The 25,001-nt window shown below is 41.4% G+C and overlaps 1 protein-coding gene across 2 annotated transcripts; it reads right to left on the bottom strand.

The window, feature by feature from the left end:
• Positions 1-1,157: 1,157 nt before the first annotated feature.
• On the bottom strand, positions 1,158-23,154 carry znf395b (zinc finger protein 395b). 2 transcript variants are annotated; one of them, XM_039781901.1, is made up of 10 exons: positions 23,006-23,154; positions 18,804-18,982; positions 17,750-17,940; positions 17,550-17,662; positions 15,688-15,887; positions 14,645-14,745; positions 13,181-13,490; positions 5,387-5,482; positions 4,103-4,209; positions 1,158-2,090 (listed from the first exon to the last, which is right to left on the bottom strand). In XM_039781901.1, exons 2-10 carry the CDS (start codon positions 18,933-18,935, stop codon positions 1,979-1,981), a joined length of 1,362 nt encoding a protein of 453 aa, XP_039637835.1. In that variant the 5' UTR covers positions 18,936-18,982; positions 23,006-23,154; the 3' UTR covers positions 1,158-1,978. The 2 variants fall into 2 exon arrangements, with proteins under 2 accessions (XP_039637835.1, XP_039637833.1); XM_039781899.1 differs by having other exon boundaries at positions 13,181-13,493.
• Positions 23,155-25,001: the final 1,847 nt, after the last annotated feature.

Genomic DNA, 25,001 nt, shown 5'->3' on the forward strand with positions numbered 1-25,001 from the left:
TGTCCTCTCCAAGGAAGTTTTAAGGCATCAACGACTTCATTCCCTGTATTTGGATACACTGCACCAATTTACGGTGGAAATACCTTTATTTATGTGAAGAAGAAAAACTCAGATGATAATTAAAAATATATCAAAAATATAATGGAACATATGTGTTGCGTGTCATTTGGCATTTTTAAGTGGGTATATGGAAATCTTGGAGCTTTCTTAGTGGGTATACCTGCGTATCATGTAGACTACACCACTGGATATTAAACACTAGATGTTAAATGTTAGATGTTAAATTCTCTCGAAATGTTAGTTCCTTTAATAAATTGCGATGCTGAGCAAGAGCAGAGAGCGGGATCTTCCTTTTTATTTTATTATATTTTTATATATTATTTATGTCTGGAAAAACAAAAAGATCAAATTTTTTTGGGGATTTCAAATAATTTTTGTACAGTCCCTAACTTACCCTATAGAAATGAGGGAGCTATATATTTAAAGTGTTTGCGAATGCAGAACTCAGGAGTAAGGAGAAACTAATCCCCGGTCAGTTCTCAAACATTACTCCACCCTGGGCCTATTTGCACAGCTGTTCATGTCACTTTAGTCCAATTGTACGTTGGTGCATGAAGCTGGAAACTGGCAGGGCCAATACGTGTGTGTATCCCACTGTGGGATGGGAAAGAAGGTCTAAGTGACACCAGCCCTTCATGTACTGTTTAAGAGCAGAGGGATGAAATGAACTGTGCATGTCACAGAATATTCTGTTCCTGCTTGGGTGAAAAAAAAATATAAAAATGTTCATTTGTTTTTGCCGTCAAGATATTTTCCCTCCACTTGCAGGTCCCATTATTTTGCATCTTAATAGTGTTTTTGTGCTGATTCGTGTTTGATTACGAGGTGTAATAATGTATGCATACGAGTGTGTGGATGATTGAACTGTGATTGTGACTGTGCACATGCATGTGTGTGTGTGCGTTTCTCTGTCAATCCAACACAAAAAAATGGAACTTGTGAATACAGTGTACATTTCAGACTACATTTCTAACATGATACCATTGTTCCGAGTCTTCAGACAAAATGTGTATAGAGAAAAAACTACAATAAAACTGTTTGCTATTTCTTTTGTGGACTGTCATGCAGAAGGAAGAAAAAAAAGAACAAAAAAAAAATAAGTTTCAAATTCTCAGTGCTTTTTAATTTGTGTTTGACAATATATTTCCTCTTTTATTTTTTTTTTATTGCTATTACCAACTCATTCCCCTAATGCTAGTCTCATTGCCATGACTCCATAGCTTCACGGATTAAACCATTAACACTGGTTGTATGCCAACACATGGGCAGGAAGGAAATAGGTACTTGGTTGAGTCGAAACCAAACGTAGCTTATTCTTGTGAGTTCATATTTCAACAAAGTGCCAAAAAACATGTAAATTCCAAAAAAGATAATCTGCCCGATACACGGGCGGAAAGAGACGATTTAAAAAAAAAAAAAAACAAGGTATAAAATACTTGTACGTAACTCAAAGCACACAATATAATGTACATCATAACCACCGTGTAACCACTGGAAGATAGGGTTAGAATGAAGGAAAAACAGCCAAGTAGCAGTCTAATACAGTGGAGCTACAGGAGCAGTAAAGATGAACCTTTGGATAAAGTAGGAGAGTATTGTAGGCTTAGCACATCACATGTTCAAAGTCAGTCAACAGTTAGCACCATCGCAGACTTCAGTTTTCAGGATCAAGTTACAAAGATACAGAAAAGTCCATTTGCAATTTCTTTTAGGAAAGAAACAAAAAGAGTTGAAAAGTAAGACAAAAAACAAAAAACAGAACTGTTGTTTTCCTTGACGGCTCTCGGGCCCTTATTTATATCCTCTCTTTTGATAAAAGTTAAAAGTTTTTTTTTATCACTCATCCATCCATCCATCCATCCATCTATCCATCCATCCGTCCATCCACGTCTTCCGTCTCTCGCTCGCGCTGCCGCCTTTAGTCGGGGAAGCGCTGGCAGGCTTTTTTCCAGCGGCAGGCGGTGCACCACTGGTCCTTGCGCTCCACTCCGTACACCTTGCGGCACTTTTTGGCCTCCCCGCGACCCTTCCTGCGGATGCAAATACACCGATTGTGTGGATGAGAAACGATGCGAGAGCGCAGGAAAGTTAAGGTCCCCTACCGCACACGCTTGATGCGATCGATCTCTATAACAGTGAGACTGAGGGGAAACAGACTGATAACAAAATGAGGAGAAGATTGAATCCATTTTTTTTTTTTTTTTTATCTTTCCTGGCCAAGCCATGGGAAATGTGATTTTAAAGACAAGCAGCAAAGTGGGCGATAAAATGACAATCTGGAGGTGAGTGATAGCGGACAGATACTGGAATCAAACAGACAACAGCAGATAAGATGTGTGGACCCAGATCAATCAAGCTTTAGTCACACTCAATGTTTAAAATGGATGGCGCCTTTCTGCATCTACATCTGAACTCTCAAATTTCTTAAAAGGCACAGTTAACAGCAGCGTCCCCTCACCACCGAACTGGTCTGAATCGCCGGGTATGTTCATCATGGGCCGCCGTAGATGGTGCGCTACGAGCACGCACGGAGATGCTTACACTAAACGCATTGTTTGTGGCAGTATAGACTTGGTCGGCAGTACTGGGAACGCCCACTAAAACGTCATTTCCGTCTATGAATGAGCGTAGACCTTGTAAGCGGTTAATCTTTACTCTTTGTCATATTTACGCTTGGTGCAATGCCGAAAAGTTGCCGTGTAGCATTCTACGCATCTAATAAGTAAAAGAAAATCCTGATCTTAAGTTTTAGGTTACACTTTACTTGAAGGTATCGACATAAGAGTGACATGACACTGTCATGAACGGGTCATAAACATTATGAACAAGTCATAAACGTTTATGACATAACGCTTCTGTCAGTAAGTGTCATTTGGTTTTTGTCATGACAGGTTACGGTTACGGTTATGGTTATGGTTCATGTGTCATGACAGTGTCATGGGTTCATGACTTATGTAGATACCTTCAAGTTTTATATACTGCCGAATAGACAGACAAAGCCGGTGTTAATAGCACTAACGTCGCTGCTACAGTCCAAACTGTAACAGTTACATGGAATTTATTCATTTAACATGCTAAGATATAGCGTTACTAGTCTTTAATGTCATAGCTTTAATGAGCGTAGGATAACAATAGACTGTTTGATGACCCTGGGATAACGTTACCGATACTGGGGGGAATTACTGGAATTGTTGGGTCTTTGTAAATTATAGAGTGTGGTCTAGACCTACTCTATCTGTAAAGTGTCTTGAGATAACTCTTGTTATGATTTGATACTATAAATAAAATTGAAATTGAATAATACAGTCAGATTGAATCATCTAAGATTAGCTAACGGTTAACGTTAGTTGTCTCTTACCAGGAGACTCAATCAGGTAGCTAACGTTAACAAAGAATTGTCGGGAAACGACACCTCTGGCCATACTGTTGGGTCATTTGTCCAGTCGCTTATGATGCACGGACAATCAAACAATTATCTACTCTAATCATTAACATGACTGATGTTTATCTCCAAATGGAAATGACTGTCTGCCTGTAACACTGTTAAAACACTCTTTCCATTAAGCCGTTTTTTAATTTATTTTTAATTTATTTAGCAAAATGATCAGAGGTAGGCCTTGGCCTAAAAAAGGTTGAAGACCCCTGTGCTTAACCAACTGCTGTGCAAGAAAATCCTCACAGAGCCACTAGCATGTCGTGTTTTAATTTTAATAGCAGGTATAAATACATTTTTATGTAAAAAAAAATGGGACATTGAACAAAGCCAGGTGGGTAATTCAATTCAATTCAATTTTATTTATAGTATCAAATCATAACATGAGTTATCTCAAGACACTTTACAGATTAGAGTAGGTCTAGACCACACTCTATAATTTACAAAGACCCAACAATTCTAGTAATTCCCCCAAGAGCATGCATTTAGTGCGACAGTGGTGAGGAAAAACTTCCTTTTAGGGAGAAACCTGGGACAGACCCAGGCTCTTGGTCTGTCAGGGTGTGATGAACGGTGGCCATAATAGTCACAATAAAGATAATGCCTCACCTGAAGGAGCAGTGAGTGCGGGAAGGCGACGCGCTCATAGGCTGCAGCCTGTTCTGCTGGAGCCACTGTTCCCCGACACTGACGGACCGACAGCGAGCTTTCACCACCTGAAGAGACACACAACCACGCGTCAAATACGAAAGCAGAATGGAGAAGAAGTCATGAAAGAGACAGAAAATGTGGGGATTTCATTTGTCAGTGGCAGGCATGGTTTAGCAACCACAATTAATCTATATCCACGATGTTCCACTTCCGGGATTGCGCCGTTGCTGCCGGAAATTCCGCCATATGTCCTTCTTTTCGGCCAGATGTCCGTTACTTTCTGCTTTCTTTGTGTTGGCGTTCTAAACTCTGGTGGATTTCTGAGGACTATGGTTTACTGCTCCTCAGATCTCTGCAGGGTAAATCCAGACAGCTAGCTAGACTATCTGTCCAATCGGAGTTTTCTGTTGCACGACTAAAACAACTTTTGAACGTACACATGTTCCACCAAAACAAGTTCCTTCCCGAGGCTATTTTGCAGAGACACCGTGGCTCCGCTCGGCGCTTAGCACCGCCCAAGACGATTGTGATTGGTTTAAAGAAATCCCAATAAACCAGAGCACGTTTCTCTCCCGTCCCGGAATGTTGTGTGGACTAGCCAGAACCTCCTCCGCAGCGCTGCAGAGGAAGGTCTTGCAATGGCAGACTACTACACAATCAACTGTGTTTCCACTTTTTTGGTACCAGTACTTTTCTCATTCACTGTGGATCGTAACCACCTCGGTGTAGGCGGGATTCTGCCAAGACATCATCTTCAACGCGACACTCGCTCGACCCTTTAATCAACCAAACGGAGGAACGCCAACTGTACGGCGTGGTGTACACAGGGTACGGTGTAGATTTTGCTGGCTGCCATTTTTAAAATCTGGTTTGAGTGGATGGAAAATTGACTGTAGCTTGGCTATGGAGTTTTAACTCCACATTCTAGTATTGATTCCGCTCGCTTGGAACCTTCGACTGAGGTAGTACCAAAAAAGGGTGCCAGGTACTAGTCCAAAGTTTTGTTTTTGAAAAACCAAAAAAGAGAAAGTCGGGTAGAGTCGAGTCGAGCCGTACTATGCAGTGTAAAAACTGGCATAAGTAAATCAGAATTGTATTGTTGGTTATGTTCCATAGATCAGCCAAGTCATGTTTACTAGCAGGTTCGAATGTTAAAATGTGATCGAGACTTAGTGATAGACAGGCTGTCTGGCAGGTAAACAAACAGACATATATAAAGACAGAACAGGACAGAAGACCCACCGGAGTGTTACTGGGACCAGAGACGGAGGCGGAAGGGGTCCAACCCTGGCAGCCGGGGCTTTTGGAGGCCACAGATACCTGGACGGGGCTACAGGCCTGGATGGAGCAGGAGAGAGGAGGCAACACACGATTCATCAAATCTGTAGAAACTGGCTCACAACCTGTTCCATATAAAAAAGTAAGTTAGTTACATTGTTTGGTAACAAAAGCATCTTGCCCTATGTTTTGTAGGAAAAGGGTTGTTGAGGCAGTTTTCATGTCTGTCTCGGACTACGGTGATGTGATTTATAGACATGCATCATCTTCAACTCTTAAAATCTCTGGACTCTTTGGTCTATTTCTCTGCCTTGAGATTCATAACCCATCATGTCTATGGTACACATCATTGTATTTTATATGAAAGTATCGGGTGGTCTTCTCTCCAAGAAAGAAGAGATACTCACTGGTATCTCTTTATCTATAAGGCTCTTACTGGAAAACTACCAATGTACCCTACAGAACTTCTCTGTTGTTACTCAGAGGGACATTATAAGACTTGCTCTGCTGACTGGCTTATACATACAGTACAGGCCAAAAGTTTGGACACACCTTCTCATTCAATGCGTTTCCTTTTTATTTTCATGACTATTTACATTGTAGATTCTCACTGAAGGCATCAAAACTATGAATGAACACATATGGAATTATGTACTTAACAACAAAGTGAAATAACTGAAAACATGTCTTATATTTTAGATTCTTCAAAGTAGCCACCCTTTGCTTTTTTATTAATAAGGGAAAAAAATGCCACTAATTAACCCTGACAAAGCACACCTGTGAAGTGAAAACCATTTCAGGTGACTACCTCATGAAGCTCATTGAGAGAACACCAAGGGTTTGCAGCACTATCAAAAAAGCAAAGGGTGGCTACTTTGAGGAATCTAAAATATAAGACATGTTTTCAGTTATTTCACACTTTGTTGTTAAGTACATAATTCCATATGTGTTCATTCATAGTTTTGATGCCTTCAGTGAGAATCTACAATGTAAATAGTCATGAAAATAAAGAAACACATTGAATGAGAGGGTGTGTCCAAACTTTTGGCCTGTACTGTATGTTTACTATGTTCCAACAGCTCGGTCTGAACTTGGAAAAACTGCTTTTAGTTTTAGTGCAACTGACTCCTGGAATAAATTAGAGCACTTTATTACAACTAAATTGTGCCATTAGGACAATTTAAGAAATCTGGTTTTAAATCTGCAACCTTTTACTTGTAACTGCTTTTACATAATTGTATTTCGTTTTGCATCCCTATTATCGTAATGTATTTATCAAATCATTTTCCAAATTCTGAAAGTTTTGTTGTCTTTCTATATTTCTTATGATTGTACTTTCTGTGTTGTCGTTCTGTATTTGTCTCTGTAATCTGACTCAATGACATTAAAAATGAGGGTCGGCCCTCAATGTTCTCTCGAGGATAAATAAAGGTTGAGGGAATGATTTCAAACGGCGTAAACAGATTTTTTTGGCCACTTGGGGGCAGCAGGAACAGTTGGTATGGTTTATTTACACATCCAGCAGACAGAAACCTACCGTTTCATTTTAATAGTCTTAGTTAACAGCTCAAACCAGCACAGGAGGCTACTGACGCAATGATAACTACCACCAAGAGATAAGAACACATTATGCTCATGCTAGCCAACTCTGGCTACATCTGCGCTACTAAGTTTTCATTTTTAAGCGGCGTTTTTTAGACAAAAAAATCTCCGTCCACACGATTTTAGCTCCGCAGCAGAACTAATCTCCACCCATATTAACACGTCTGACAACGCTTATCACATGACTATTCGCATACGGTGGGCATGCACGTGCCGGTGTAAACAAGAAGGAGATTGTCTGACGTTACTCTGCGGTTAAAATCAACAATGGCGTAAAGTAAGCGCAGGGATTTATTTGCTTGGAGCGACGACGACGTGGAACCGTTACTGGAAGGGATGGAAGCCTACCTAACCGATAAGACTGACTGATCGTCCTTTCCAAAGGTCTCTGTTTGTGCCCGTCCAGACGACAAAGCAAACCTAAACGGAGTCAGCAGTGTTTCCAAATGTCTCCGTTTTACGGGCTCTGAACGCCAGGGTAGTAGCTGTAAACGTAGCAAAAGACATTTGTTTTTAAACCAGAACCTAGTAGGGTAGATGTTGCCTTACACTGGCTCCCTTTTGGGTTCCAGAAACACGACAACTCCAACACACAAATTCCTAAACTTGAAACATAGATGTTGTCCTTCTTGGGTCAGCATAACTGCCAAAAAGTTACAACCAATCGATTAATGGCTTTTGATTCGATCCAGTAGCTGTAACAAACAACGTCCAAAATGCCACACATGAAATGATCTTTTAGGGCGCCCAGATAGCTCAGTTGGTAGAGTGGGCACCCATATATAGAGGTTTACTCCTCGCAGCAGTGGGCCCAGGTTCGACTCCCACCTGCGGCCCTTCGCGGCATGTCATTCACCCCTCTCTCTCCCCTTTCATGTCTTCGGCTGTCCTGTAAAAAATAAAGGCTGGAAATGTCCAAAAAATTATCTTAAAATAAATAAAAGATCTTTTCCTGTGATGTTGTTCCCATTCCCTCTGTCCTATTTCTCCTCCCTGTGCATCCCTGAACTCTCACATAGAACATACTACTGCTGCTGCAAATTGCACTAATTGCACAAAAGAAAGCGTGATGACGGTGAGTATCCAGTGTCACTGGAGGTAAATTGAGTGTGGAAAAAAAAAAGTGCCAGAGTGAGTTCAGCCCTGTGGTCAGGCCTTTCAAGCCACAAGCAGCACACACACACACACACTGCTCCACCAGCAGCACTTAACTGAAAAGTAAAAGCACTCAATGCAGAAAAATCCTCACATTTTAGAAACTGGAAACGATCCAAACATTTCTGTCAGTCAGCTATGTGCGAATCAGCTAACCATTTTGCTGGACTTGTTGGCTTAATTTATAATAAAACATCATATTTTATAAACTACATGTGTTTTGTGTGCAAAAATCGTAATTTGTAAAGTAACTAGTAACTAAAGCTGTCAGATGAATGTAGCGGAGTAAATAGTACAATATTTCACTCCGAAATGTAGCGGAGTAGAAGTAGAAAGTGGCACCTCAAAAACTGGCACTTAAAGGAGAACTCCGGGCAATTTTTACGTTAATCTTGATCGCTATATGTATATGAGTACTGTCAATAGCAAAAAAACGAGCCGAATCGGTGCTAGCAACACGGAGCTGCTGCAGCTAATGCCGAGAGCTCCCACTCAGCTAAAATGGCAGTTATGGGGGCATAAGATAAAGAGTGTCTTTGTGCCTCTTAACAGACACAAAATGCAATTAAAATGTCTGTGCAACATGAACAGGGCCCTTACATGACAACAAGATGCGTTTAGCAACTTAGCCATTGTTTAAATTCACCTACCCTCTTAGCTGCTAGCTGCCGTCTGGGATGAGTGAGTGTGTTCAGCCAGGCTACCTATTTATGAGGGGGGAATAAACTTCAAAATTTCGCCGTGAAAGCATGAACTGTCCTCTGGAGGACATCCACCAGACCAGCGGGCGCCTGTGGATTGTTGTCGGCAGCGGCAGGCAAGGGAGGCGGGGAGGAAGTAGAAGGATTCCCGGTCGGGGCTGCTAGCCTGGCTAAGGAAACTACCACGCAATTCGCCACTGCAGAGACTCATATTCACCAACGACAGCACACAAAATGGATATATATATATATATATATATATATATATGCTACAAATACACATGGAACTGCTGCGTGATGATGATTACCGGAGCCTGGCTGAACACACTCACTCAACCCAGACGGACCCTAGCAGCTAAGAGGGTGGTGAATTTAAACAATGGCTAAGTTGCTAAACGATCATTTTGTTGTCATGAGGTTATCGTCCTCTTACAGACATTTTTAATTGCATTTTGTGTCTGTTAAGAGGCACAAAGACACTCTTTATCTTATGCCCCCATAAACTGCCGTTTTTTTAGCTGAGTGGGAACTCTCGGCATTAGCTGCGCAGCGTCCGTTGATATGCACTGATACACTTCGCTTTTTACTTATCGACAATACTCATATATGCGCGATAAAACGAAAATTCTCTCAACTTAAAAGTACAGTACTTGAGTAAATGTACTTAGCTACATTCCACCACTGCAACCCACACTGTTGCATGAGGAAATTAAAGACAAATGTGGTACAAAATGGACACAGTTTCACATCTGTATCATATGAACAATGAAAAAGAATTGCTTAGTTTGCTAGGGACATTTTACTGAAAGTTTGTAGGTTGAATCAGTCCAAAGTGGGTATGGATATGAGTACATCGGGTTCTAACCACTGTACAACTACACTGAAAGAATTCATGTTGTGGTTTTTTTTGTTGCCTTTTACAGGCTGCTGAGAGTCTAGTCTCCTTGGGGGAGCGAGCGCGCCGACTGCTTCCTCTCTCACTGTCACAAAGCATCCATTTACAGACTCAGCGGTACAGGGTAAATGCAGGTCACCAGTGAAATGTGCTGCTTTGTCATGCATACACAAAGTTGTAGCTCATTGGCTCATTAGAGGGGGGGCATCTGCATGGGCAAGGAGGACCTAATGAAACAACACCGCAGACCAGCCGTGAAACCCCTGCACAGAAACTCCAGTAAAATGTAGATAATGTCCTTTGAGATATTTAGCAGGAAAAAAAAATAATTTAGATACATAGTTAGTTTCTGCTTTCATTTAAAGACGGATTTCTTAGAAAAGATGACTGAATATGGGCAATAGGAAACTGCGATGTTTGGAGCTCGAACTCCTTCCTTTCAAACACTACGTCTTCGCCTGACATTTAATAATTCATGCTCACTGTCTCCTTTCATCGCTCTCAAACTTGCAGGGAAGAACTCAAATACTGGGAAGTAAACAACTATTTATTGTAAATTAGGGATCTTAAAAGCAGAGTCATGTATTTTGTGCTAAAACTCAACATGACCTAAACAACTCTCTCATGTTAGACGGACTGAGTGTCTTCTCAGAATAAATTTCAGCCTGCAAACAGCACTTAGACCACACCTGTCAAACTCAAGGCCCGCGGGCCAAATCCGGTCCCTCACAAACTTTGATCTGGCCCGCACATCAGTTTAGGTTCACAACAAATTTTGGCGCCCCAACATTCTTTGCGCTTTTTTTTTTTTTCTGAAATTTTTCCTATTTTTGATGGTTTACATTTTTTTCATATTTGCCGCTATTTCTGACATTTTGGGGGCTTTTTAAAGTTTTTGACCGTTTTCATCCAGATGTTTTGGGATTTTTTTTTCAAAAAATTGCGCTATTTTTTGATATTGATTGATGTTGCTGTTTTTTTGTGGCTTTTTCCGACAATTATTTGCACTTTTTCAGAGGTTTATTCCGCTATTTCCGACATTTTTAGGGGCTTTTTAAAAATGTTTTTGACACTTTTTCCGACATTCTTGGCATATTTGACTTTTTCGATTAAATCAAAGCATGTCAATAAACTAGACATGTCTGGCCCACGATCTGGTTTTCTTTTTTCAATATGACCCTTGAGTTTGATTTAGACAGTAACAACACGTAAAAAAATGTCTATTGCAATTGGGACTAATTACATTGTTTTAGGTGGGCGAGAGTAATTCCAGGTTTACATATTTTCACTTTGCATCAATGATATTGAATCTTTGTTCAATGAATCAATATATCAATCAATGTATTGTTACAACCCTACTAACATATATGTTATGTCTTGCTGGCTGCGTAGAAAATGAATTGAAAAACCACATGTAGTGGGTTTGCAGGTTAATGTGTGGGACTATTTCCTGTGCTGGAGACTTCCCGGTGTCTACGTTGCCTGGCAACCACGTGGTGGCAACAAGACTCCAGCTTTAGGGGTTTAGAACTTTAAAGGCGCTGACACACCAACCTGATTATCGGCCGTCGGACAGTCTGGCGAGGTCGGTGACTCGAGTCTGTTTGGTACGTTCCGTTCTGTCATCAGTCGGAGGAGCCGTCGGCGTTCATTTTTGGCCGATTTGACTTGTTGAATCGGCCAGTGGGCAGTCGGACTCAATGACCAATCTGATTGGTGGAGTGCTAGCCCTTGACCAGCGAATTAGTGCACGAGAAATCCGGAGCTGACAACGCCGTATCTGCTTATTACTAGCCATCGTATTTTCTTCCGTTCAGCGAGTAATGACAACAGCGATCCTTCTTGACTACTGTCACCACTCTCTGATGAAAACAATGACTGACGACAGCGTGCTCTGGGTTTACTAGGTCTAGAGGGATGTTCCGTCATTTCTGATATCTGGAAATGATGATGGACGGAGACTTCACAGAAGAGTCTGAGGATTTCAGATTAATGCAGCTTTATTCAATTTCTGGTTTTCATTTTTTGGGTGACAATACAGATTAGTGCCGCCTGCTGTTATGGAGACGTATTACGTCTGGCGCACGCGCAGAACGTACGATCAAGTTCTCTCTACGGTGTGTTCCGAGGCAGTTTTTGGACCTCGGGGAGCCGAGTGATCAGTCCGACTGCCTTTTCTGCTGACGGTCGGCCGTCGGTTTGGCGTGTCAGAGCCTTAAGATTGATTTTGTTACCTTTGTAAAGAGCCAGGCTAGATTTTCCCCGTTTTCAGTCTTCATGCTGAGCTAAGCTAAGCTAAGCTAAGCTAAGTATCTCCTGGCCGTAGTCTCATATGTAGCGTACATATGTAAGAGTTGTACCAATCTTCTCCTCTAACTCTCTTCAACAAAAAAGCATATTTTTCTGAAATGTCCAACATTTTCTTTAGATCTTTTTATAAATATCAAAAACACTAAACACATTCAATTTGGTATTGGGTTTCCTAACACAGTGACATTTTTTTTTTTTTATATTTTGGTATTTCAATTTTATTGGCTGCTATATTGTTAGAAACAGTGTACTTTCCAAATGATCTAGATCAGGATCATGAATTGGCTCTGAACTCATTTATTTCCCCAGTCTTAAAGACACTTGTGCACACACTTTCCCTGCCAGTACTTGGCAGCCATCACAGTCAGCAGGCCAAAACTCCTCTGGGACTGGGCGTAAACACTGAGTATGTTTACATGCACACCAATATTCCACTATATATTCAAATTTGATACAGGTCGTGTAAACAGTATATTCCGTTTGGATATTCAGAATAAGGCCTTTTTCCGAATTTTGTATTTTCATAAAACATGTGCGATATGCCGGTATTATTCAGGTTTCAGAAGCACTCTTTGGACATGTATACAGCGCATTCAGAATATGCGTCTCAATTAGGGTTTTTACTGCAGTTTGTGACAGTTTACGGCGTCCTGCCTGTTTACGGCGTGCGGCCAGCTCTGTGTGTTGCTATGGTTGTTGGACACAAACCGACCGGCCAACAGTTTGAATGGCTGTGGTAGAGATACATGTTCAAAAGAAAAGAAGGAGAAACACACACCTACTTTTAAACATTATGAAAGACTTGGATATCAACGGGTTTTTGGATATGCGCAAACATCGCAACACCGACCTTTTCAAGAACGTGGTTGGAGGAATGAAAGAGGGAGGCTGTGTTTTCATGGTCAAACAAGTCCGCCACCGGTGCTAAACTTTGAAAAAAATCCTATTTTGCACGGCTGCATGTCAACGGGAATATTAGTGGAATATTCACTTTCATTAGCCATGTAAACAGCTTAGTCGGAATATGAAAAAAAACAACAACTAAAAAAAAACGGAATGTGCATGTAAACGTAGTCCCTGCTGCAGTGTACCCACCTGATAGAGATGTTCGGAGTGGATCTGCCAGAAGCTGCTGGGGGCCGACTGGCTGAGTGGACTGGGCCTGCTCGGGCCGGCCCCGGAGCTGGAGTTGGACCTGGGTCTGTGATCTGGGGGGATCTGGAGCCCCGAGGCCACAGTAGAAGCGCAGGAGGCCCAGCTGAGTTGAGAGGATGAAGCCTGGCCCAGAGCCTGCTGGGAAGGAGCTGGAGGAACTAAAGGAGCTGGAACGGAGCAGGCATCCACAGTCTCACAGGAGATCTTGGTGTAGTAGAAGTCCTCTTCTCTCTGGGACTGATCTGACCCACTGCTGTGTGTGTAAATGTGTGTGTGTAAATGTGTGTGTGTGTAAATGTGTGTGTGTGTGGGTGTTTGGCAGATGGTGGGACAGACCAGTGGATACACAGGATAAAAAGAGTGAGTTGTTTGTTTGGACCATTACTGAATGCGGCACTCCCTGTGGCCCAGATATAAAATCTCAAAAATGTTTCATCACTTCCCGCAACTAAGTCACAGCTCTTCCACACCCTGAAAATTTGATTCCCTCTTGTTTTTTTAATGTTGTTTTGCAGCTCAGGAATGTTCTAAATGTCTGAAGTGTCTGTCAGTCTAAAGTGGAGGAGAAGCTCCAAAGCTGACAACACAGAATGTCCAACAGGGATAACATTCCATGATATTCCTACTTCTATACACCTTGATAATTCCTTAATATTCTAGAAACTACAGACAACAATCTTGTGATTAACACCACATATAAGTATAAGTGATAGATATCACACACATCGTCAATACTTTTTTGATACAGACTGAAATGTGTCTGTAGCACACAGTATCGGAAACTGTCAAATAGTAAGTTTGTATTCTTGATGATTCTCATTCTTAGCCAATATTACACTTTTATTTTATATTCTTGTATGGTTGCTTGTTTCATTAACATCTGAGAAATGTGGCTTCTTTTGTCAAATGGAAAGAAGGGTTTTGTGGAAAAAGTAAAAGTAAGGGACTGTACAAAAATTACCAGCAGGTAACGAGCATTTTTTCCCGACCCAGATATACGATATATTTAATTTCAGTCATCCCTTAAAAGATATAATGCTTAGAAAAAAATATATAATTGGAGAATTTGTCTTATTGAAGAAAAAAAAGCTTTCCTGTGGCCATGGCATGGTTCATGTGAGGTGTTGGTAGCCAAAAAGCCTTTAATTTTGAAGTCCATTTCGTAGTTCTTCTAAATAAAAGAATAAAAATACTTTATTATTTGACCTAAAGTTAAATTAATTAACTTCTTCAATTGATAAAAATAAATTAAAGTGAAAAAGTTCAGACTCCCCAAATAATCAGATACTTCTAGATATTGTTATTTATAGACCATATTAAAACATCATCACCAGCTATATTAAAACATCTCAAGCTATATCCATCCCTAATAAGCAGCTGGTTGTACACGTAAATCCAACTCACCCCAGATGTAGCACCCGGATGTGTCTTTTTATTCCGACTGAAGACGTGAGCACCTTGCCACAACCGGGCCACAGACACTTATACACACCTCTGAAAGAGCTCTGTGGGAGAGAACACAGCACAGGTAAAGTACAGAAGAGGGGGGGGGCAGGAAATAAAGAGAAATGCACAGAAAGACACAAAGTACAGAGAGCGATAGAGAAAACAGTCTCTGTCTTTAATAACATATTCCTTGGCTGATTCCAGAGCACATGTGTCAAACTCGAGGCCTGCGGGCCAAATCCGGCCCCCTCGAAAAATTCAGCTCCACCCCGCATATCAATTTAGGCTCGCCTAGTTGTGCACCAATTTAAAAAAATGGGAAATTGCTTTTCAACTTGCAACATTACGCGACACTCACGGCAGAATTTGGCAAATTTGCCGACTTTGAGACTCTTGTCAGACTCAGAGTTTGTGAGTCGGCTGTGTGGGCAGCCTACTTTAAAAAAATGTATTTCATCAAATCATAACAAGTTATCTCAAGACACTTTACAGATAGAGTAGGTCTAGACCACACTCTATAATTTACAAAGACCCAACAATTCCAGTAATTCCCCCAAGAGCATGCATTTAGTGGCGAGGTAAAAACTCCCTTTTAGGGAGAAACCTGGGACAGACCCAGGCTCTTGGTAGGCGGCGTCTGACGGTCCCGGTTGGGGGTGTGATGAACAATGGCAATAATAGTCACAGTAAGGATGGTTTTGGAACTTTGTTGCTGACTTTTTCAGGGCTTTATGTGGACCAAACTGTAAGCGAGAAGACTATATGAGACATAATAGACAATAATAGTCAAAGATATTTGACTTTTTTCAACGAAATAAAAGCATGTCAACAAACTATACATGTCTTGCCCTCAATGTGGTTCTCTTTTTTTCAGTGTGGCCCTTAGTGAAATTGAGTTTGACACCCCTGTTCTAGAGGCTTCTGAGGCACCCAGTTCCACCACAGGGTGCTAAACCTTTTGCAGTGAAACTTTTTAAGGGAACATATATACAGCTATGTACCTTTGGCTTTTTGGCATTTAGCTCCTCTCCCTGATCCAGTTCCATTTGTAGGCCTTCATCAAGGCTGCCGTCCATCTCAGTGACGGACGGCGAGGGGGCGGGGCTCACGTTGCCGTGGTCCCAGCTCCAGTAGCCGCTGCTGCCGCTGTCGGAGAGCTCGCCGCCACCACACTCCATGTCAGCTGACGATGATGAGCCGGCTGTAAAGCAGGAAGTTACTTTTCAAAAACTACCTCTTCTCCTTTTTACCCTACCAAATGGCCTATTTTCTCTCAACACTGTAAAGATGTAAATACTGTAAAGGTGCCACCATGGTCATTTTTCATTGTTGAATAATCTGTTGATTGGTTTTTCGATTAATCGATTCGTTTTTTGGTTTATAAAATGTCGATCAGTGTTTCCCAAAGATGACGTCCTCAAATGTCTTGTTTTGTCCACAACTCAAAGATATTCAGTTCACTGTCACAGAGGAGAAACTAGAAAATATTCCCATTTAACAGGCTGGAATCAGATAATACCTACTGTTTTATCCATAAAAAAATGACTTAAACCGATTAATGGATTATCAGAAAAGTTGGCGATTAATTTAATAGTTGACAACTAATCGATTCATCTTTGCAACTCTATTTTTTTGCCCGATACTAAAATAGTTCACTGCTAAAATACACCTTATAGCTTTAGATATAAAATATTAAACATGCTCTGTTTCCTTATGACTAAAATAGACAGTGTGCATTTGCGACTGCTCTGTGCTGCTTTTCTCTCTGCCCGTTCTGCAGAGAACAGCAGGTGTCTCACACTGGTGACCAAGGTTGTGACGTGTGTCTGTTTTCTGGAAGTTTTACCATCATTTCAGCTTCCCTTTACTACCTCTTTGCTTTGTTGCCTGTTAGTCGCTATTTAGTTTTTTTTACTTTTCCCAAAATCAAATAGCAAGTGATCTTTTTTTTTACTTTAATCAAAGTGAATCAGGAAAAGTTGACACTTTTATTAATAACTTATTAACAGTTAGAACTGCAGACCTGGTGGTTAATTAGAAAGTGAGAAACCCATGAGCATTTATTGCTGGATTACCAACATTTATCGCTATATTTTTATCACATAGAAAGGATAACAACTCGCCAACGGGGTTTTTACGCACCCTAGGAACGCAACATTTGTTCTTGATTATGGCTGGATAATATGAGAAATAAATGATCTATCAAAGGCAGGTTTGGTAAGATTTTCCATCATTCACTTATTTATATATTGTACGAATTGGTCTTTACACCCCAACAGCAATACATATCTTATGAGCTCTGAAAAATATTCGTCACCTGTAGCTGCTGTAATCCTGTAAAAACACCCTCCAATCACGGCCTTGCGGTCCGCTTGGAAAGAACCAATGAAATGCCTCCTCGCTCCCCGCTGCGCTTACTTTACCCCTCCCGTGTGCGAGCCTGAGCTCAATGAGTGTCGTCGCCACTGGAGTTACTGCAAGTCTACTGGAGAATGGGGGAGAAAACTTAGCAAACGTTGCCACTGCCGCAGTTACTTCCAACCAATAGAAAGACTGAAGCTGACGGTGATGGCGACAGCTGAGGGAGTTTAAAGTCATGGTTCTGTCAAGAGAAGTGACGCCATGGTTGCTGGGATTTGTTGTTTTAAGGAAATGTTTCGTGCACGTGTGTGTGTGTGTGTGTGTGTGTGGGTGGCGGAGCCCCGAGGAGATGCTACTTTCAAATCTTGCTTGCTTTTCAACATTACCAAGCCTGCCTTTAAGCATTGGCACCACCAGTTACAACTTCTAAGCCCTTTTATCAAAGATGCCTTATCAGAAAGTGGTAGTGAAAACAGAGTGTGTTGGGTGAGGTAAGACAGACCTGGTACAGGATCTGTGTGTGGAGGGCTCTGGACCACGGGGCTGCAGGACAGACTGGTCAGAACCATGGCGGCCATGATCTCGTCCATCTCCACTGACTCTGGGCTGCGGAAACTGGACGCAGCATACAATCAATATCCTTAGACTTTAGTTTAACCCAGTCCACACTCACACACTCACATGCTGTTGCCTATCTCTCACCTGTAAGGCACCTCTCTAGTAGCTGGTGCATTGGTGAGGTGCATTGTGGGTCCCATAGTTTCCAAGGGAGCTGCCAGGTTTTTCCAGCCTCGCTCAGCCTCCCTTTGTGCCGGGGGAACGGATGTTTTGTTCTCGTGATGTCTGCTCTCCACGAATGTTTTCCCAGCCTGGACACGCCTCTGTGTACACACCTTTAAAAGAAGTAATGGGAAAATGAACTCCAGTTAGGGTTTTTTTGCGCTAACACTACACTCCCAGCAGTGTTGTAGTCGAGTCACCTGTCGAGTCCGAGTCAAGTCTCGATCCCACAGTGTTGAATCGAAGTCCAACTCCGAGTTCCCAAAGAAAGGTACGAGTCAAGTCACCATTACCAGAGTTCTAGTCATAGTTGAGTCACAAGTCCAGAGAATAGCAACTCCAGTCGGACCCGAGTCCGACTCCAGGAGACGAATACTCCATCACTGCCTATTACACGTTAAAGTAGTCAGAAACTTCATCCAACTTCCGAGTCCTATATCACGAATGCTCAAGTCCGATTTCATAAACCCTTAAGTCCAAGTCACTAGTGCGCAAGTTCAAGTCGAGTCCAGAGAATAGCGGCTCGAGTCAGACTCAAGTCTTAGTCTCGGACTTGAGTGCTCCATCACTGACTCCCGGTCAGTATATTAATGGGAACTGACATGGACTGAGTAACCCAGAGTGTTTAGGCCTTGCGTCTTGGATACCCTAAAACTGAGTCTTGCTGTTGCCATTGAATAAAGCAGTTAAGAGAATATTTTCTGTCCATCTGGGGCGTCCAGCCTGCAGACAGCACGATTTGCTGGTATAACAGTATAAAAAAAAAAAGGATGTGGGTGCCAACCTCTGACAAATAATGATCCATTTGCGGTAGCTCATCAAAATGTAAATATTGCATCCTGGTGACCGGTGATGGCCATATTTACATGTCTTTACCAAATGAATGAATAGATAGAGGCTTGGATGATTGACTAGACAAAACATGAATCATCTCGGTTCACATGAAAGGGAGCCTCGTCCCTCTGCGTCTACTCACCAGAGTCTGCTGCGTGTCAGGCCCGTTGCTGTTGTGCGTGGTTGTAGCGGTGCAGGCCTGTAGTCCCACCTGGCAGACTGCCGTCCCGCCTGGCCCTGCTCCAACTCTGTCCTCAGGTCCCATAGCTGCCATGGTGCTGCTGCACACAATGAGGGGACTCAGCCCAGTAACACACCTCCCTGCAGAAAAGACACCGGGGGCAACATGAGATTTAAAGCAATCAAAATATCTGACTGCGTTGTCAAATCTTTCTACAGCAATGAAATATGCATAAAATTGCTTATGAAAGGGATACTTCAGCAAAAAGGGTAACTTTAGTATTTTTCCACCTGGACCGTATTTGTCCATGTTTTTGTGTCTAAGGGACTAATTTTGGGAACAACATTTTTTTAAGTGAGTCCAGTATTGACTAGCCTGCAGTCTGCAATGTAAGCACTCGTAGGAATTGCGCACCGTCAATTTACATCCACTACAAGTGCTGTTTTTGCCACTGACAGGCTCAGAATGTTAATCCAAGTGTGTGACTGACTACATAACATAAACCAAAAGTATGAATATGTTTAACCAGAAACAGCTCTGAAATCACCAAACCCACCAGATCTTACTCTTTAACAAAATGGCCGACTTTGATAGGGATCCTTTCCATAATGTTGTCAGACACTTCGAATAATAATAATCTGAGCCTGTCAGTGGCAAAAACAGAACTTTTTGTGGAAGTAAATTGAAGGTGCGCAATTGTCCATTAACGTTACATTGCAGCTTTCTTGCTTAGTACCGGACCAATTTCAAAAATGATTCTCCCATCAGTCACTTAGACACTGGATCCTACATTTCCCACAATGCAACTCCATAGCATCTTTCATTCAAACTTATTGGCAATAAACTCCTTTCTAATTCTGATCTGATTACTTCTACTGACGAGTAAACTGAACTTCCTGTGTAAAATCAGTGGAGTGCCTTTTAAACTGTGTTTCAATCACCTTTATATTATAAAATATTTCCCATAAATTTCTTTAAGTAACTTTTGTTGTAATATTTGAACAGCTGCTTCTTTTTAAAAGCCTTAAGTGATAAAGGTTAAAGGTTATTTCCAACTAGGAAGAATATGTTCAGAGTGAACCATGGCATCCAATGATAAATACCAGGCTTTCTCTGATGAATAAATATGTAGATCCAAACAGAAGGCAGCTTTGCTGACTAGTGAGTGTTGGCACACATTCCATCTTCCAGCCTGACAGTGCAGAGCAAAAACACCACACGGGATTTGAAAATGATTGCAGGAAATTGAAGTGAGCACAGACTTGTGTGGATTTAGATAGTGGCTGGAGCAAAAGCTTGCTGTAGATTTGTCTAATCTAATAAAGTATGTGACTGATAACGCCTTCCAGAGACATAATCTGACGTTTGGGTGCATTCACTGTGGCCTGTCGCCCATAGAGGCATAAATGGGGTAATGCTGCATTTAGGGCACGTGGGAGTAAATGCTGATGAAATGGCTCATAGCATTTTGCAGCATTCACCATCTCTAATTTACTATTTTTTATACTTGTATTTTATACTTTTATTTTTAAGTACTATGGCTGTCAAACTCAATGACTGGAGTTTCCTCCAGTTTCCAGTCAAGAGTCTGATTGAAAGCTATTTCATACCAATTTCATATCACATGCACAAAATGATTGTCATCAACTAAGTGAGCCCATATGAACTCATATTACAAATTGATCAGTTACATAAACACAATAACAACAAAAAATAGATCTGAAATAATTACTTGATTAGCGACGAAAATGCCAAAATGTCTTTTTTGTTTTCAGATTCTCAGACGTGAGGCTTTTCTCAGTTTTATATTCAGGGTTCCTACACATTTTCCAAAGTCAAATTCGAACACTTTTCAAGCATTCCAAAGTGCATTTTTTAAAAAGCTTTTCCAGCACCTTACTGCTGTGGTTATTACATTTGTATACAGTACATACAGTATACAGTACAGTGATTACTGCACTTCTTAATTGCAGTAAATTATATGCCATTGTGCTACAAACAACCAAAGTTATGATTCGTGACAGGATTCTACAGAAGGGTGACATATTAAGAAAAACATGTTTTAAAATGTGTCACTTGTTTGTAATACACTTGGCCTCCTATTGAACCTGATTTTCAAGCAGTTTCAAGCATTACATTTAAATCCAAGCACTTGTCAAAGCTTGAAAACACCACATTAAAATTCAAGTGTTTTCAACATAGACTGCAAATTAGTGGACAGAGCATGTGTGACGTCACCCGTTGGTTTGTGGAGATCCGCTATGAGTCGTCCAGTTTGCCGTTACGGGCGCAGCCATCCTGGTTACGGATGTGACGATTTTAGACGAGTGAGGGAGGAGCCCTTACACACTTTCACTGGCAATCACATCATAGCCACGCCCTAAAACACCCCCTGCTTTATCGCCGCATTTTAAAATCAACGAGACCATAATTAAAAAAAATGAACATCATTCTGTGTTGCAGAAGACTTAAAACTAGCGATTGAGACTCATTATGAGAATGTTTACTGAGGTCATAAATCAAGTGAGAAGTGGGTCACTTTCTCATAGACTTCTACAGAAACCGAACTCCTTTTGCAACCGCACGTGTCGCCCCCTGCTGGAATTCAGATAGAATGCAGGTTTAAGGCACTTCCGCATTTGAAGCACTTGGCCGAACCGGATGCTTTGCCCATTAATATTAACAGTCTGTGGTTTTCAAGGATTTTAAACAGTACGACTGCATATGGTGTTGTAAATTATGATAAAACAATGTAAAGATGTCGCTTTGAACTCTGGAAAATTGTGTGGGTATTCTTCACTACTTCCTGACATTTTGCAGACGTAACCAAGAGAATTGTTAGTCGGGTTTGTTGTAGCCCTAAACAATAATAATAACAATGTTTATTATGGTTATGATGATGATGATGATGATTATCTTCTTGTTTTTATTATTTACATAGTTTTATACAGTCTATACTATTTACATATAGGTTATACATCTATTTACACATACATTTGTATAATAATACAAAAATAATAGTAGAGTATTATTTGTTATTAATATCGACATTATTATACAAAATAATAAAAAAAAAATATAAAAAATATATATATATATATATATATATATTTAAGTTGGAGGTCTGGTGTAGCAGTTAAGAGTTTTTCCACACCAAAAATATATATATATATTATATATATATATATATATATATATAGTGGAGGTCTGGTGTAGCAGTGCAAGTTTTCCACACTAAACGTTTCCAAACATTCGTCCAACAGTATTATTCAACGAGACAGCTCAACTCTCCCATTCTTTTCTGTGCACCCGAACGCAGCATAAAGCCCGATTTCCCCCTCCACCTTCTTTGCACCAATCAGCGTCCGGCTTCAGTAGTAAACAAGTGCAAGTATGGGCGGGGAGCCGCCGCTCATTGGCTGAGCTCTGATTTTCAGTTACACACCTCCTTTCTGACAACGTGTTCAGACACGAGTTTCGCCGGGGGATTGGGCTCGCTGGACGGGGGGAATACCGCTGGAAACAACCGGGGGCTTGAACGCAAAGAGGAGTGCTAAAAAACGCAGTAAAGTCAAATTACACACATACACATACACATATGACATCGTCGCATCATGCAAAAAGAAGGAGAAGATTGAACAGAAGGATGAAAATGTAGTGTGTGTAAACAGTGTTGCTACAAAAAAACATAACGTCACACCCCACCACCACCCGCCCCACTCGTGCAGCTATAGTCCAGGCAAATGAACTCTTATTTTGGACAAGAGCTTACACGCATTTTAACACGAAGCAGTGAAATCCCTGACTCCATATGAGTAGGCTACTGCGAATTTGAATTCGAATTTGAATTCGCTGCGCATGATGATTTAAATGAAGCAAATAATCGACACTTTTCCAAACAAATATAACCTTAAGATTGTTTATAGTGGTGGCTTTGGGATAACAACTGATCAGACGTCATCGTTTATATTATCCTTCAACTACAACACTGATCTCCACCCGGCAACGCAGATTGAGATCAGGAGAGAAACAGCCCCCCTCCCTCCCTCCCCCGGCTCACCCGCTAAAAGGAAAACAATATATATATTTTTTTACTGTGCTCGCTGCAGCACTAAAACCTCCCTGCTTAGAGAAAACATGACATTGTGTAGTGTGCTACTCACTCGTTCGGTGGAGACCTCCGTCCTGTCCGTCCCGTCGGAGCTGCAGCGCTCGTCCCGCCGCTTGCCGGTTCTCCAGTCGACCGGGGGGGGCGGGGGAGAAGGGGGTTGGTCGGTCGGTTGGATACTCGCCTACGTAGGCTACGTGTGTCTTTTTGACTAACCAATGCCGGCAGCGGCAGCTGGGCAGAGATATCAACCTCCAGCGCGCCGTGCACAAAAGGATGATCTAGGTGAGGGGTTACCAGAGCAGCAGCAGCATCCTCTAGCTGTCTGTCTGTCTGTCTGTCTCACACACACACACACACACACACACACACACACACACACACACACACACACACACACACACACACACACACACACACACACACACACACACACACATATTTGTTTGTTCATCTCAATCACATGAGCATTAGAAATGGTGTAGGCTAGATTGTTTGGATTCTGTCCATAAATGCATTGTTTTTTTCCCTACATTTTATTAAAGATGCTACAAATAGCAATACAAATATATCCAATATCCAATATATATATATATATATAAAAATATATATATATATATATATATATATATATATATATATATATATATATATATATATATATAATACCATAATAAATCAAATATACCAGAACCGACCATGAGGTCACTCAGACATCACTATTATTAGAAGTGCCGATAGAAATATCAAAACATTGGTATAGGCCTATTTATTGAGGGATATGGCTAGTATGTGCAATGTGGTGCTGCTAAAGAACTGTAATATGAAATCTATTTAAAAAAAAGGACACATGAGTGTTCCAAGCCCTACAAGCATCATTAACAGTTTTACTGTAATCCGAACGCTCAACACTAATCAAACCGATGACACCATGGCATACATTTCAAACCCCAACATCACATGATAAGTTGCCTGCATAGAGTTCAAACCACAGACTGTAAATATTAATATTTACAGTCCATCGTTCAAACACAACCTGCATGTGTGTTTCCAATGTGTGTTGCAGAGCCTGTGTGTTTGTGTTTGTGTGTGTGTGTGTGTGTGTGTGTGTGTGTGCGTGTGTGTGTGTGTGTGTGTGCGTGTGTGTGTGTGTGTGTGTGTGTGTGTGTGTGTTTCAGAGGCCGGATTAGTGTCGGCTGTCTGCACCCTCTCCACCAGACATCCAGTCAGCAGGGATTTTGAGCACAGACAGAGAAAAAAAAAAAAAAAAGAGAGAGAGAGAGAGAGAGAGAGTAACCCAATCCTAGTCCCAATCTGATTCCTAAACCAGACAGAGTTCCTTCTCTTCCTATTTCATTCATTAATGACTCCATGTAAGCTCGGCAAGCCTTCTGGCAACTGCCTCGACTGGTTAGACATACTGAGATTGATATCAAATACATAGTTACAGAGTAAACAGTGTGCAGTACTAAGACATTAATGTGCTATTGTACAATAGGTATTAATGATTTGAAGGGCAAATGTTAGATTACATGGGTGGTAGTGTTTTCGGGGGATTACCAAAGTAAACCTATTCTCACATTGCCAGACCTTCCTCCACAGCGCTGCGAAGGAAGGTTCTGGCTAGTCCACACAGCGTTCCGGAATGGGAGAACAACTTGCTCTGGTTTATCGGCATTTCTTTAAACCGATCACAACCATTATGGGTGGAGCTAAGCGTCGGACGGAGCCACAGTGCCGCTGCAAAATAGCCTCGGGAAGGAAATTGTTTTGGTGGAACGTGTGTACGTTCAAAGGTTGTTTTAGTCGTGCAACAGAAAACTCAGATTGGACAGAGGGTCTAGCTAGCTGTCTGGATTTACCCTGCAGAGATCTGAGGAGCAAGGCGCCTGGGCAGCTCACCTGGTAGCCAGGCTGACAGAGAGTCAGAGCTCCACTGAGCCATTGATTCCTCTAGCTCTGAGTAGTGACGACTTCATGAGCTTCTTTTATGATAAAATCATAACAATTAGAGATAAAATTAATCACCTTTTGCCCTCAACTTCTAACGG

The sequence above is a fragment of the Perca fluviatilis genome, chromosome 18 (genome assembly GCF_010015445.1).
Source record: "Perca fluviatilis chromosome 18, GENO_Pfluv_1.0, whole genome shotgun sequence".
Taxonomy (NCBI): domain Eukaryota; kingdom Metazoa; phylum Chordata; class Actinopteri; order Perciformes; family Percidae; genus Perca; species Perca fluviatilis.